At 46.7% G+C, this 16,497-nt stretch overlaps 1 protein-coding gene across 2 annotated transcripts in view; it reads left to right on the forward strand.

Moving 5' to 3' along the window:
- Nucleotides 1-803: 803 nt before the first annotated feature.
- Nucleotides 804-16,497, forward strand: part of KIF5B (kinesin family member 5B) — an 811,383-nt gene continuing 795,689 nt past the window's right edge. The window contains exon 1 of one of the 2 annotated variants that reach the window (XM_069211250.1): nt 804-1,163. In XM_069211250.1, the coding sequence (XP_069067351.1) occupies nt 1,038-1,163 (126 nt within the window). In that variant the 5' untranslated portion in view covers nt 804-1,037. The remainder of the gene's footprint in view (nt 1,164-16,497) is intronic. The other variant, XM_069211252.1, reaches the window with a different exon arrangement.

The following is a 16,497-nucleotide window of genomic DNA, read 5'->3' on the forward strand; positions in this document are numbered from 1 at the left end:
ATTTGGCGTGGGTAACTTATGTGAACAAGAAGTTATGAGGGCGTAAGGGCGAACTGCCCCAGATAGCCAAAAAAAACTGCAGAGGGGAAAAGACCTGGTAGCGAAGGGGTTAATAAAAAGCTGCTACTTTATACTTACCTCGAACTATTGCTTTTGATGTCTACAACAAGAAGGAATTGACTTTTATGGTGTGCCGTGGTTTGACAATATTATGAGGCTTACGAACTAGCATGTTCGAGCTGTACTCCGTTATTATTTTTAATAAGAACAAATATTTTAAAACAAGCAGCCACGTCGAAGAGCACCGAAAGGGAGGGGTAGTAACGTCAGGAGTACTAAGCGCTAAACACATACAAGTGAGCCAAAATATAAACTAAGTTCCGCTATGTCCAGTGTGGATTCGTGCCCCATTCCTGACATCTCTTCGTGCGTTGTTATTGAAGCCTTAGAACAACCAAAGAGAGAAAATGGAAATAGGTCACAATTCCACATATGTGACTGAAGCTTCCCTGTGAGGCGATGCTGCCGCACCCACTCACTGCGAAGCTCTCTGCCAGCTGTAAGGCATGCGGGCCAGCCCCGCCCGGGAGACCTCGGTCAACGCCAGGTGCTGAACGCAGCGGACCAGGCCTAGCCTGCTGCCTGGCTGCTCCTGCACTGGTTGGCAGTCTCTGGCGTCTAGCACTGTCAACCGTCTCCTCCCTTCTGCGACTAGGAGGGCCCTCGTGCCTGGGCCGTTGTTTCTTTTCCTCAGACGTCGAATACGTCACTACTGGACTGCCCAATCCCAGGGCGTGCCGGGAGGAGGAGGGCTACCCGGCGCCTACCCCTATGGCTGCCATGTTGGATCGGAAGTGAAATCTCCTCCTTTGCCGCGGCTCCTTTGACAGGGTTGTGCACCAGGACTGGGCACTGGGGCCGTGCCCGCCTTCTCAGCGGGCAGGAAACGGTGAGCGTGGGTTAGCAGAGAGGCTCCTCGTCCCTCAGTGCCCCTGGCACCTTACCATATTATTCCCACTCAGTAACAGAAGAGGAAGATGGCGGACCCGGCGGAGTGCAGCATCAAAGTGATGTGCCGGATCCGGCCCCTCAACGACTCTGAGGTTTCCCGCGGAGACAAGTTCGTCGCCAAGGTGCAGGGGGATGACACGGTGGTAATAGCGGTAAGTGGCAGTTGCGGAGATGTGTATGGTGTTGCAGGGGTGAGTGCTATACTGGTTGGTTTCTCATAGCTTGCCTTGTAGGCTGCTTTCGTGGCTTCTGGCAGTCAGGCCCGGTTTCATCTGGGGCTATTCTTCATTTCCAGACGACACTTCCGGTATGCGTTGTTGTAAACCTCCACGCAGACCATAACAACAAGCTGCACAGCGAATGAGTTCTATGTATGACGTCATAGTGCGTCAATAAGCATGGGGGCGTCAGTTAAGAGTTGGTTCTTGAGATGGCATTGATTTGACTTCACCGTACTGAGATGGTTCAACGCTGTCTGCGCTGAACAAAAGGATGTACAATTCGTGCCTGTGACACTACCCGGGGTCACCCCCGGTAGTTGTTTGCATCCACGGTTTTACTTTTCACAGTTACCCTTCCCAGTTTTTACCTTGACAACTCCTCTTCCCGATGTCATTGACCCCCTCCTCCCTCGAAGTTTAATCGGTAACCAACTTTACCAGCGATCGTCAGTCACCTTCAATTGCACCAGTGATAGACCACCCTCGGGTTTATACTGTGGACCTTTATTCGTTGACGTAATTCCACTGCCATGTGTATCCAATGACATGTGTTCCTTTTCTTCGTAGGCTAGATCACTTATATAGGGTGGGGAGTGACTCTACAAAGTGTACCAGTGTCTTCCGTCTATTCATATTCGGATTAATATATACTTCAAAATCATTAACTTTTCTATTTGAGGTATACATGAAATTGTGTGTAATCACAGAGCTCTAGAGTTCCTCATCCAGTTGTAAAAACACGTCTTTCCTAAAACTAACAGCATCCCGTTCATATAAAAGCGCACCCATTTCTGCTAGATGTTCCATTAGAGCCACCACACTTATCCGAATACTTGGCCAGTGGACGAGAATTATAATCTCAGCTATATTTTAAATTCGCAGCACAGAAAAGCTTTTGGCTCTGCACCACTCAGTGAAACAGCGATGGCACATGACAGCAGAAATGCATCACTTGAGTCTACGCAAAGAGTGGAACGTATGCCTCGCGCATCTTTGTCATACAAAACATTACCACTACCTGCTGGATATAACTGTACCCTCTCCTAAATTCTGTGTGCCACTTACACTTGTTTTCGAAGTTGAAAACAGGAATTTTCATGAGTGTACTTGTGTAAAATATCTGTAATGTTTCTTGAACAAAGTGTTTTTATTTTGATCAAACATCGATTTATCTTTTACTTTCATTGTTCGTACCTAAACTTTTGGCGCACTATTTGCCCAGTTTTTAGAGTGAGGAGGAACACACAGCACAGACGTTTCTAAGCGAGTGAAAAAAAAACGGTCATAAGCAATCTTGAGTGCTAAGCCTAAAAAGTGCCTCCCCGATTTAAACAATGTAGCCGGTGCAGAAATCCTGTTTTAAAAGCTTTTATCCAAAAGATGAAACTGCATGCAAGATAAGTGCCTAAAAGCGGTCACTGCGAGGTAACTTCCTAAGTGCATCATTGATAATGCGCATGACAAAAGTCATATTTGACAGTGCATGCTGATTGAAAGTAGCTGCTAGACTGCCACTGCCATGAGCAATCTTGATGAGTTTTGCTGTTTAAGTACAAGAACAGGCAATTATTATTGACCGTGATACAGAGCATAAAGCAGTTGGTATAGTCCTTTAAAATAATAATAATAATAAATAAAAAAAACACACTGGAAAAAGCGGAAGGTCTATACATGCTTGTCAGACCATATGTATGTTAACATTCCTTCAACTCCGTTAACTAGTTCCCACTCATTCTGTCACACATTAATTTTAGACCTACCTCAATCTGAGTAATGGATTTTTTTTAAGGAGGGGATCCGTTTCGACTACTACCTAATGCACAGTTTTTAAGATTACCTCTCTGTTCCAAGTCTGTTACAACAACTTCCACACCTGTTCACCTCATATCACTCCTCGCATTGTTATGTGTATTTGTGAAGTGCACTATCACCTAAAAGGGCTGATGCTGAACAGGTGTGTGTGCCGAGCCCTGCCTATGGTAGGTTAGTTAATTGTAAAACCAGCTGTTCAGCTTCTAGAAGAATTCAAGTAGAGAGAAGTAGCCTATGATGTGAAGTAGGGGTCAATTCCAGGCTTTGAAGCGATGTAAGAGAACAACCGTCCTCTGAGTGTGTGTCTGTAGAGCAGAGGGGTCTGGCTGGTTGGCAAAAAGAGATGTGACTGTTCAGGTAGGTGGGGCCTAAGTTATATAGTGTCTTGAATGTGCGTGTGAGGAGTTTAAAATTAGTGTGTTTTGAGAGCCAGTGTCGCTCTCTGAGGTGTGGTGTGATGTTGAGTTCTGTGTGGGAGGTTTAGGATGAATCTGGCTGCACATTTCTGGATGGTTTATAGCCTTCTAGAGAGTTGCTTGGTGATCCCATCATAGACGGTGTTCCTGTAGTCCAGCTTGCTGGTAACCTATGACCCGAGTGACAGCTTCTCTAGTGTTGCTTGGGAGCCATTTGAAGATCTTCCTCAGCATCTTCAGGGTGTGGAAGCAGGATGCAGTGATGGCGTTGACTTGTGCAGTCATGTCTAGTTTGCTGTATGGTTCTTTGGAGGATCCTGGTGTGAGTGCTGGATTCTGTTTCTTAAATTTTGCTACCCAGTGCACAGGGTGTGGCAAGCACAGGGTACTATGGCAAGTGAGTTAGACATTTAGACAGGTAAACAGACGTTTGTGTTTTTTGCCAAAGTTACCTGTGTTATGTGTTAAGGACAAGTAATGCTTCCCACCTCCAGCTATGGATATGGGGTTGGAATGATCTTTTGCCCAGTTGTTATTTACACAGATTTGAAAAAAATTGAGCAATTTGAAAACAAATGTGACTTGTCCATGTGCGAATGTCGGCATTTAATATTCTAGAGCATGGGCTGACAGTTCTATCTATATTAAGTTATTTTTCAGTCAAGATCCTTTATTGGATATTGTAAATGTCTATTCAAAAAGTGTTTTTTTTGTATCCAAAACATGACATTTGATTTTGTTTCTAGTTGGTGGAAAGATCGGTGCATGTATGCAATTACCTTTCCAATTACCTGCTTTCCTTTAACACAAGTTTTGTCTGGAAAAAAATCCTCCCCATTTTGTAATAGCTAAGTTTAGATCTCTTAGATGATGTCTATTCAGCCTAACATTGATCTTCTTAAGGATGCATCACTATCTTACTTAATTGAGGTGCCTTGATGGGCTATGTTTGTGAATTATTTTTCATATGTTTATTTCTAGTTAGTTTACTGACATTCACTACATATTTATTGTAAAGTTCTTGCAAATGTAATAATGTTACTCCGCCTTTTCCATGCTGGTGTGTTTGTGCACATCGGTATTGTAACTTTTAAAAATTGTATTTGTTTTAGAGAAATAAATGTGCATAACGTTGTACAAGCTCTTATAATTGTTTGGTATTTTTGGTCACCTATACAAACAGTATTTGTTTGTTTGTTACTCGCAGAGCTATTTATTGATACATAACCCTTAAATTTTTCAGTCTGAGCATGTAATGACAATTATTATTGATATATATCATTTTTTTATGAAAATTGGCTCAGTGTTTTATTTCATTTTTCAAATCGATATACATGAATTCTAGAACTCTAACCAAGAAAATGATGCTCTTGATATCTTCAGTCTGACAATATGAAACACTTGTGGGGTTTCCCAGGGTATTTAGTCGGCGAAATCAATTATATAAAATTATCACAAACCACTAAACTATGGAAGAATCACAATTAATTGTGCACAGTTCATTTGATGACATATCAAACTCGGGGCAATATGGAAAGTATAAAAACTACATATTTTCTAAGTCTATATGAGCTAAAGAATCTCTTGGTGAAGGCCAGACCTCCCTTGTCCTGACTGGCTGACAAGTGAAACTAGCTGCAGAAACAAAAATTTGATGGATGGAATGTTTGAATAATCTAAGCCATTGGTAATTACCTGAGTCGCATCCCAATCCATCGTTTGTTTTGCCCACCACGCCACCTCAGTTTAGACCCAGTCATATGCAAATCAGTCTTGACCCTCCTCCTCGTGGAAACAGTCAAGCCCAAACTGCCAGGCCAGGTCCTCCCTGAACCGGAACACAAGCAGATTAGGACTGATATGACTAGATGTGGGACCCCTGCACACTGTCACTGGAACCAAGCTCAGCTCAGCTGCTGAGTCCATAATTAGGGCGAAACCGGTCCTGGATTGCTTGTGTTCCGGTTTAGGGAGAACCTGGCTTGGCAGTTCGGACTGGATTGTTCCTGCTGGAGCAAAGTCAGGACTGATTTGCATACATCTGGATCCCAACTGAGGTAGCGTGGTGTGCAAAATCATGATGGGTTGTCCCGTGCAGATATCTGATTGGTGAACAACACTTCAACAAGGAAGTGTTGGCAGACGTCTTTGGACTCGGCTTCAGCTGAGTTTTAGGAAAAAAAAAAGTAAATAAATAAAAAAGTGTCCATCTCTTCGGGATTTGAAACATATAGAAATGGGAGGGTACCTCCCCCGCACACCCAGGGACCACCACCTCCCCAAGGCAATGCCTGTTGGAGGGGGGCTACGCAGCCCTCCTTGAGGAGCCAGTGATTAGCCTGGGGACCGCTACCCCCCTGCTATGCCCCGGGGTGCCCACTCATGGGACATAGTTGTTTGCTTTTGCTTGGTGGGAGCTGACAGCCTCCACCAAGCAAAAGCAAACAAAGTCCGGTTTCTGACCATGGGAGCTGTCAGAAAGCAGAGTTTTCAACTGTTTCCCTGCACGCAGATATGTGAACATTGCTTCCACAAGCATGGAGCTGCCATTTTTAAAGCAAATTCCTGCTTGTGGGAGCAAAGCCGCCTCAGACAGGATGTGGGGAGCCGGCTAGGACCACGGGGCCGTGAGGATCCCCCACCGCGGCTCGCTCTCTCTCTTCTCTCTCTCTTCTCTCTCTCCTCCATCCCATAGTGGGATGGAAGAGAGAGAAATTGTCATTGCAATGGTCTCTCCATGCAGTGACTTCAAAGTGGCCTAGTGATCAAGGTCTTGTACTGTCACTGTGTAGGCTGAAGGTTCAAATCCTAGTTTTGCTTGGTAATGTGTTTATTTATCTAGTAGTGTTTTGACTGTTAAAGCTTCCTAGGGATGGAACATACACTTTTCTTTCCAATCACGTGGTGGGGTTGACTCATAGGTATGTCTGGAAGCATCAAAGTAAGGAGTCACCTATGGCCTCAGGGTTAAGGTCACAGACCGTCTCACTCAAAGTTGAGGGTTCTACTCTAGGCGTGTCCGTGGTCATTTTCCTTCTTTAATTTCTTTTAAACTTCAGAAGTTTAAAACGTTTATACTGAAAGGTGATCTCACTCTTTATAACTGATATATACATTTTTCTTTTCAATTTGTCCAGAACTATCTCATTCTAAGTATATTATTGATCTAAGCCTTAAAAAAACTCTTTCTCTCACCCTCTGACTCTTCCTCGCTCTCTCAATTTTTCTCTCTCTCTCTCTTTCTCCCACTCACACATTCACTCAGAACCTCCTGAACCTACTCCTAGAACCACTCACAGACCCATTCAGACACTCAGGCATCCACTCACAGACCGACTGGAACTCTTACGCACCCACTCAGACCCAACACATTGACGCACCCGCTAAGACACTGATGCACCTCCTCTCGCTCCCAGACACTCTCACAGCCACTCTCACCACACATACACCCTCTGACACCCAGAGAGACAGTCTGCAGCCAACTCCCTCCGTATATGACTAAAGGGCTATGTGCAGTGTGGGGTTGGGTGGTTGGCTGCAGGGTCTGGCGCAAGGTTGAGTGCTTGTAGGGGGTTGGCCTCAAGGCCTGTGGTGGTGGTTGGATTAACGTATAGCAATGACAATTACTATACATGAAAAAACCCATAGAAATTTACTGAAAAAAACAAAGGTTACAGTGACGTTATAGTTAGGAAATAGAATTGAAAAAATAAGCATAGAAATTCACTTAAAAAACAGTTAACAGTGATGTTATAGTTAGGCTCACATTTTACACGTACAAACCATAGAAATTAACCTGTTATAGTTAGTTATCTCAAGTAACTATAATTTGTGCCCTAAGGTAACTAACTTTCGCCCTCGTCTTGCACTGTTAATTACCCCCACAAATTACAGCACTCATGACACCTTTAGTAACAAAATTGATATTATCAGCGGAATATTTGAAGTAACATTTTTGACAAATAAACTGTGCATGGCGTGGGCGCGAGTCCAAGACTTACCTTGATTCTTGTTTTTTCATTAACCCTCTGAAATTTAGCATCGTTTGCACATCCATACATGGAAGTTAATTTTTAAATATCCTGTTAATTTTCTGTTTGCATAATTTAAAATGTTTGCATTAAATAGCACTATTTGCACAATATATTGAGTTGTTTAGAACTCTTGAATGAACATGATGCAGTGTTTAGTTTTTATGATTTTTGATATTGTTACCTGCGCTCAGTGTGCCCTAGGATTAGTATGGATAATTTATTACTAGGGTGAAGATGTGGAACGTGTACATCAACATGAAATTGTGGTTTCTCGTGTTGGTGACTACTTCCACTGATAAGATTGTTTCATGAATTGTGTAGATGTTCATGTATTGACTTATCATAGAATTATATAGCAACATTGATATGTGCTCGGCAACCTGAACTTCCACCTAGAAAACAACACCACCACCAACCTGCTGGACAACCTCGCCAACCTCGGCCTCCAAAACTCATCACTTCACCCACCCACTCCGCAGGCCACACACTCAATCCCGTCTTCTAAGCCAGCAACCACGTCTCCATCAGCCACACCACCAAACTCAGCTGGACAGACCACCGCTGCATTCACTTCTCCTACCAGAAACCGGCCACTCACCACCACCGCACACACACCCACGGACGCAACTGGAGCAAAATATCAACGGATCGACTGATTTCTACCCTCGCCCGGGCCCCACCCCCTGGGACCCCAAACCCCAACACAGCAGCCACCAACCTGTGTCGCTGGATAGAAGACTCCGCCAACACCCTCGCACCGCTCCAAAAAACCTCAAACACCCTCCACAGAATCAAGGCCAGCTGGTTCACCCCAGACCTACAGGAATCCAAACGGCTATGTCGCAGAATGGAAATAACCTGGCACCTTGAACCTACCAACTCCAACCACATCGCTTTCAAGGATGCCATACACAAACATCACCAACTGATCCACACCACCGAAAGGACCCACTTCAAAAACCGCATTGACACCAACGCTCACAACAGTAAAGAGCTCTTCGGCATCATCAAAGAGCTCTCCACTCCCAGGACCTGCTCCAACGAACCCCCGCCATCACAGGAGTTGTGCAACTCACTCGCAACCCACTTCCGTAGAAAGATAGAAGAAATCCACAACAGCTTCAACCCCCAGACCCACCAGCTGACTACAAACACCCACGAACCCAACGCCCCGAGCAACACCCACCTCCTCCACATCTGGACCCCCGTCAACATAGAAGACACCGCCAACACCATGGCCTCCGTCCACTCCGGATCACCATCGGACCCCTGCCCACACAATATCTTCAATAAAGCAAACATCATCATCGCTCCCCACCTCTGCAACACCATCAACAGCTCCTTTGAGTCAGCCACCTTCCCAGAAAGATGGAAGCACGCCGATGTCAATGCCCTGCTGAAGAAGCCAAAGGCAGACCCAGACGACCCCAAGAACTACTGGCTGATCTCCCTCCTACCCTTCCCAGCCAAGGTCATCGAAAAAATTGTCAACAGCCAACTATCCCGGTTCCTGGAAGACAGCAAGGCACTCAACACCTCCCAATCCGGATTCCGTAAAAACCACAGCACTAAGACCGCACTCATTGCTGCCACAGACGACATCAGGACCATGGTCGACGAAGGAGAAACGGCAGCACTCATCCTCCTGGACCTCTCCGCAGCCTTCAACACGGTATGTCATCACACTCTCTGCACACGCCTCCACAACTCTGGAATCCGCGACAAGGCACTCGACTGGATCTCGTCATTTCACGCAGGCAGAACCCAGGGAGTCCGCCTCCCACTGTTCCTGTCAGAAGCCTCCAGAATCATCTGTGGCGTCCCGCAAGGATCATCACTCAGCCCCATGCTCTTCAACATTTACATGGCCCTACTCGCCAACATTGCACAAACCCACCACATCAACATAGTTTCCTACGCAGAGGACACTCAGCTCATCCTCTCCCTCACGAAAGACCCTCCAACTGCAAAGAACAACCTCCACAACGGACTTCATACCATCACCAGCTGGACGGAATCAAGCCGCCTCAAGTTAAACACAGACAAGACAGAAATCCTCATCTTTGGCACCAACTCCTCAGCATGGAACGACTCCTGGTGGCCCACCTCCCTAGGATCCGCACCCTCACCCACCACCCACGCACGCAACCTGGGATTCATCTTCGACTCCTCAATCGGCATGACTCAGCAGGTCAACGCCATGTCCTCTTCCTGCTTCAACACTCTCCGCATGCTCCGCAAGATCTTCAAGTGGTTCCCCGTCAAAACCAGGAAAACTGTCACCCACGCCCTGGTCAGCTGCCGGTTGGACTACGGAAATGCCCTATATGCAGGAACAACAACCAAACTCCAAACAAAGCTGCAAAGAATCCAGAACGCATCTCCCACCTCATTCTTGACGTCCCACGCCGCAACCACATCTCCCCCACCTCAGAGACCTACACTGGCTACCAGTATCAAAGAGGATCACCTTCAAACTTCTCATCCACGCACACAAAGCCCTCCATGACACAGGTCCAGCCTACCTCAACGACAGACTCACCTTCCACACCCCCACCCGCAATCTTCGCTCCGCCAGCCTCGCCTCCGCCCCCGCATCTGCCGCACCACCGCCGGAGGAAGATCCTTCTCTCACCTATCCATCAAGACCTGGAACTCCCTACCACTCCACCTTCGCCAGATCGAAGACCTCTTGACATTCAGGAAACGCCTCAAGACATGGCTTTACGACCAGTAGCTCCCCCCCCCCCCAGCGCCTTGAGACCCTAACGGCTGAGTAGGGTGCTTTATAAATCTTTTGATTGATTGTTTGATTGAAAGTATTTGTATATGGATTTATGGGATCACTCAATACTAGATGCTTTTTTGAAAACCAGGGCAGGGTGGTAATCGCAATAGTAATGACATTCACCCTAGCAGGTGTCTCTGTTGCCAGAACACCGGGTCTGGAGAGTGCCTTCGAATGTACTGCGTGATGAACGCCTCTTTTAATGAGATGACTCTCAATGGGTCATGGTGTTGCATCGTCATATTCACTGTTGTCTGTGTTCCTACTGAGTTGTGGCAGGCGTATGCCAGCTGTATCCTCTCTCTCGTGCATTGATGTATTCGTATGTTTTGCCCTACACAACTATAAACAACCAGAATTAAGAATCCCATCTATGGCCTCCACCTCACTTTTACCTGGCTTGGGTTTTGAACTACCCACGCCATTAACACCACTTTAAGTGCTTCCCTCCCTCAACTGAAGTAGAGTGTGCTCTCCCTTCTTCCCCCAGCACTCACTCAAATCGAGTTCACCGCCTAAAGAAAGTCATTGAATGGCGCTGCTTATTCTTTTGTGTCCTAGCCCCTCTTGCTGGTTTGCATGCAATGATACCAGTGTCGAAGGAAAGGGCCTCCGACATCTTTCCTTGGGTGGCCAGGCTGTTTGTCTTCCCACGACCCTCCTCTCCGTGCCTTGGGCCTTCCCCTCTCTCTACACCCCGTTGTGTTCACCACATCCCGAGGGGGGAGGGCATCAGTCCTCCCTTCCACCTTGTGGTTGTTCATCCAACCAGTCCCGTGCCCAGTCTAGTCAAACGGGATGGCTTTGCCTTGGAAAAGCACTTTCCGTTTGGCTGGATAAAGCATCTTGTATTTAATATTCAAAGCCACAATTTCTGCTTCACCTGCTTCAGAGATTTTCTTTGTTGTTTTTGTTCTAGTTTGACGTCTGCGGAATATATGGCTCTACCTGGATTCATGCTTGACCTCCCCAGTCCTCTGACCATGCGTGGCACTAAGTCCCTGTAGTTCAGAAAATGAGCGATCATCTGCCTTGGGACAGTGGCCAGTGGAGGTTTCCTTATCAGGGCTAAAGGCGCTTTCTCGATGAGAAAACTCTGTGAGTTAATCGGATGTGGAGGAAGTAATGCAGCCATTCTTCCAAGATCTTTTCCGGCTGGGGGCCCTCTGTTCTGTCCGGAAACCACAGAATTCGAAGGTTTTTGCACCAGCTCTCCAGAGATGCCTCCTTTTTTTATTTTTTATCACTTGGTTCAAATCCCACACCCTGCCTACCAGTGTCGCTGTTCATGTTTTGGCCTCTGCCAAACGTCCAGTAGTTCTCAGGTCCTTTCTGAGCAGTGCTACATCCACACCTCTACAATTTGTGTCTCTAGGACTGGTGGGAGGATTCAATAGCTAGCATCTATCTCTGGGTGGGGCTGTCTCCCACCGCGCCCGTAGCTGGTGGTGCAGGACTACCACGTTGGCTGTGTTAGTGGCTTGGCAAATTTATCTAGTTTCCCAGTTTGGGTTAGGCTTTCTCTTTGTCCGTGATGGTGACATCTCAGTCACTGTCAGTAAGTAGAATCGTTTTGTGTAGCCTACCATTCCCCTGTTGCTAGAAATGAAGTTCCAGGTTGGCTAGGGTAGGCACCTAAGCCAGGCAGTAACCACCACTCTAGTCAGGGCAAGGGTGGTACACACCGAAGATAACCCCTGCTTACCCCTTTGGTAGTTTTGGCCAGAGAAGTCAGTCTTATCCCAGAGACAATGTGTAAAGCGTTTCCACAACACACACAACCCAGTGACGCAATAAATACACTAGAAAAGAGACTTCACATTATAATATACAAATAAACTGTATTGCACTTAAACTGTAGACCAAAACAACATCCTAAATCAACAACACTTTGCCAAGCAGGCAATTGTCAAACCATAAGCGTCATGAATGCAAGTATAAGAAACAGTCCCCTATGCACAGGTCATAAATATACCCCCCTTGTGCAGGCAATGCAGATCCTGAAATATGTTTGTTGCAACCAAGTAAAAGTGACTTTATAAATCATGGCATAACCACAGCATAAGCCTTAAGGGCATGTGACCGTCATAGCGAACTTGCGGCACTTAAAGAAATCACTCCTCCTTCACAATGTCATCATATAGACACGTGAACACCACTTGTCTCACCCAGAGACACAGCGCACCTGCACTCATTTTATATGTTCCATGGTAATCTGTCCACAAAGTAGCAGGCAGACTCAGCTACGTGCCTACTAGGTTAAATACACTGAGCGTAATGGCCCAAAGGCTGGATCTCATGGTCCTCAGCAATAACCTCCAAGAGGATCTTACCTGCAAAACCAGCGTCCTCAGGTTAAGGGTGCCCAGTATGTACACAGCCAAAAAGGGTGGGATCGACACCCACACCCCGACAGGAGATGGCCCGGAGGTCTCCTGGGGTCTTCCCATGCTAGTGCAATGTAGGTGACTGCACAGGAATGCACAGTGTAGCTGTGCCTGCTGACTTTGTTGGGGTGTGCCTCTTAGGCGTTCTATGGTGCAGCCAGGAGTGGAGAGCGCAAGCACTGTTGTCGAGCAAGGACCTCGCTTGGACTTCTCCCCGGCTGGCACACACTTTCTCTGTGTTCCCCAGATTGTGGTCTTGCGACCGGGGGCTCTCAGCGTCTCCCTCGGCCTCTGCTGTGTTCCGGGAGAGGGGGCAGAGTGAACAAGGTCCAGATAATGTATTCTAGGTTATTGAGCAACTTGCGGCCGTGCTGCAGAGGCATGTGACTGCAGACTTCATTAACAAGCACCGGGTGTCTCAACTAGGACAATGTCAGGGAGCAGACAGGCAGCACAGAAACATACAGAAAAGCAATCCAGATGAGTCCCTTGTACCACCTAGCAGACACCAGGCAGCAGGGCAACAAACAGAAGAGCAGTCCAGATGAATCCTTTTGTGGGGACAAGCAGTCCTTCTGACAGAGGTTCAGCCTCTGTTCCAAAAGTGTTCTAAAAATCAGTCGGCTGGAGTCCCTCTACTTATACTCTGAAATGCCTTTGTTCAGGGGGTAACTTCAAAAGAGCCCTTTCAAGTGAAGCACCACACCCTCTCAACCCAGTCCTGTCTCCAGACATGAGTAGGGGGTAATCAGTCCATTGTGTGAGGGCCGGACACAGCCTATTCACATGCAAGGTGTGAACGATCCTCCCTCTCTCCAGCCCAGGAAGACTATCAGTATGCAGATGCCTCTTCTGTTACACCCAGCCCCTCCTGTGTGATGGCTGTCTGGAAAGTATGCACCAAGTGGAGCTGTCACTCTGCCCCAGATGTGGATTGGAGTCAGGCTGAAAATCACTAGAAGTATAAGCACAGAATAATGCCCACTTTGTAAAAGTGTCATTTCTACAATGTTAATAAAAAATCCACCAAAAGCAATCAGCAGGATTCCTCACTACCATTCCAAACATGCCTGCACTACTTCTCATAGATCAGAAGATACCACTTAGACATATGTTAGGGCATTTATAATGCAATCCTATGAGAGGAGCAGCACTCGCGGTAGTGGGAAACTAAACAGGCGGATTGTCACTACTGGGACATGGAACACATAAAAATATATGTCATATCTTTTATATACACAGCATCCTGCCCATAGGGCTATCTATGGCCTACGTGGGGGTGACTTGGGTGTAGTAAAAAGGGAGTTTAGGCCTTGGCAAGAAGTTGGACTTGCCAAGCCAGGGTGGCAATAAACTTTGCATGCAGGCTCTGCAGTGGCAGGCCTGATACAAGTTTGAAAGGCTATTCCTGTGGGTGGCGCAGTCTGCAATGCAGGCCCACTATTAGCATTTACAAGGGACTTACAGGTAAATTACATAAGCCAAATAGGTGCAACCAATTCTATCAAGTTGTAGGGGGGAGAGCACATGCACTTTAGCACTGGTTAGCAGTGGTAAAGTGCCCAGAGACCTAAAGCCAACAAAAAAGGGGGTGAGAAAAATAGGAGGAGAAAGGCAAAAAGTTTGGGTATAATCCTTCAAAAAGGGCCATTTCCAACACCTGTCTTTCTGTTCAGGGCAGATGGCACACGCAGCCATAGTCCTAACAGTCTCCTAACAGTATTGGGTACATCTGGCTTCACTCTCACCTGGTTGCTCCCCGAGATGCAGAAGGAAAATTAGGTTGACTTAGTTTTCCAGTTTACTGGGCCACCTCTCTCTCTCAGGGCCCCTGCAGTGCCCCCGCACTCTGAGCCCCTTTGTGTCTCACACTCCTTGTAGTCGGTTGCTGGAACACCCCCTCAGAGGTGTATTTTGGCTACTCCCCTTCCCTTTGTCCCTATTTTCTCATATCCCCACCTGGGCTCGGAACCTCAGTGGGGCCTTGATGCTCCCTACCCGGTGTAATTGCAGGTCTAGGGTAGTGAAGATGGGGGGGATCAACGGTCCCACTGGACTGCTGGGCTGTCCATGGTCCCCTGCTGCACCTCGGCAATCCCATAGCCATCCCCACCACTTCTTCACCCTACAGAGGGGTGGGGCTGTCACTGGAGGACACCAGCCGCAGACAAGTGCTTCACAGCCTCAGGGGTCTCCTCCAGGTATGGCTGGCCTCCCTCCCGAGCTTTCCAGGGGCCCTCATGGGTTCCCCGCCCTACGGGGAATGCGTCTTCAGCCGCAAAAGGAGTCTAGTTTTCTGCAGCTTTAATGTTGCTCCTCACAATCATGGGGGGCCTCCTCGCCACCAGGAAAGTCGACTAGGCATTTGCAACACCCGGATACTGCCCGATGGTCAGTGTGAAAGCACTACTGGATGGTAGCCACCATCTTGCACTGCCAACTGCTATTTTTTTAAGCAGCTGAATTTGTAGTAGCCTACGTAAAGAGCTTACATCAGTAGTCCGAATGCATTAATGACATCTGTGGCAGTGCTTTTCTGATGACATGTATGCATATTATTTAAAAATCAGGCCTAATTCCAGACGAACATGAGTGAACTAACTGTTTACGGGGGCTAAGGGCATAGAAAATTCACATTTTGAATGGTACTACTACCTAACAGTCTGTGCAAAATAGCCACGCTATAAGCTAGTTGACATTAGTCATACTATCAAAAATAACAGAAATGCCTCAAAGAAGAAACTTCTATGCTTTATTGAGGACATAAGGAATCGAGCACTGGCTGTAAAACACTTAAAAAAAAATGTTTATCCACCTAAAAGCGATCATAGTGCCTACCGCAAAAATAGAGGAGATGTGTGGCAGTTTCAATTAGGAGGGTTGGGGTGAGGAGGCGAGTGACAGTCATGGGTGTCCATATTTGCTTCCGTTATTCCCGTTCTAAAATAGTCTTTGCTCCAAAATTTTGCCTCTCTGCGATTACCTGCACTAGCTGAAAAAAAAACCTAAGCCCCGCATGTAACCTCAATCAAGTAAATAACCTTCATATTTACTCTTAAAAAAAAAAAAAAAAAAAATCCTGGGACACCTCTACCTAAGTGAACACAACCCGTTTTCCCTTCAGTGATACATTTAGCTTTGCATGGTGCCTCAGGGAGGCATTCCACTGGCAAGCAATTCCTTATTACTGAGTTGTAGCTTCTGCATGCTCTTCTGCTTGGAGTGACTAGTCTGGTAAAGTCATAACATCCTTGTTGAAAATCTTCCCCCTTTCCCTGGTGGTTGGCTGCATGCCATTTATTATCCGTATCTGCTCTGGTTTGCCATATCTATGGCTCTTGAATCTCTGTTCCCCTTGGAAATCTTGGTTGGACATCTGTGTACCTTTCTTACCTAATTCGGGAGGAAAGATCAGTAGGTACTCCAAGAAACTATGCATCATGGCAAAGTGGGGTGATCACTAAAAGGTAGTGCTGGGAGCTTGGTTGATTTCATTTTGAATCATTGACTAGTCTACAGAGGTAATGCCTGTCGACCTTCATAGCTGTCAGCACCACCATTTATGTTGTACCGATCAAATCTGTTTATTAGCATATAAAAGGGATAGAAACCAGACACAAAACACTGTGCTGCGACCATAACTGACAGAAGCATTGAATACAGACCAGTACCACTGTCATGGATAGTAAAAGACAACCTAGGCATGAGCCGAGGACAAGGCACGCAGGAGTTGCATTCTGCGCCACCCCATCCACCGGCGCTGGTACCCACGCCGCCCGTGTCCATCAGCTCAGTCCGTGCTAAGCTGGAATGCACAGAAACAAACAA

The sequence above is a fragment of the Pleurodeles waltl genome, chromosome 10 (genome assembly GCF_031143425.1).
Source record: "Pleurodeles waltl isolate 20211129_DDA chromosome 10, aPleWal1.hap1.20221129, whole genome shotgun sequence".
Taxonomy (NCBI): Eukaryota; Metazoa; Chordata; class Amphibia; order Caudata; family Salamandridae; genus Pleurodeles; species Pleurodeles waltl.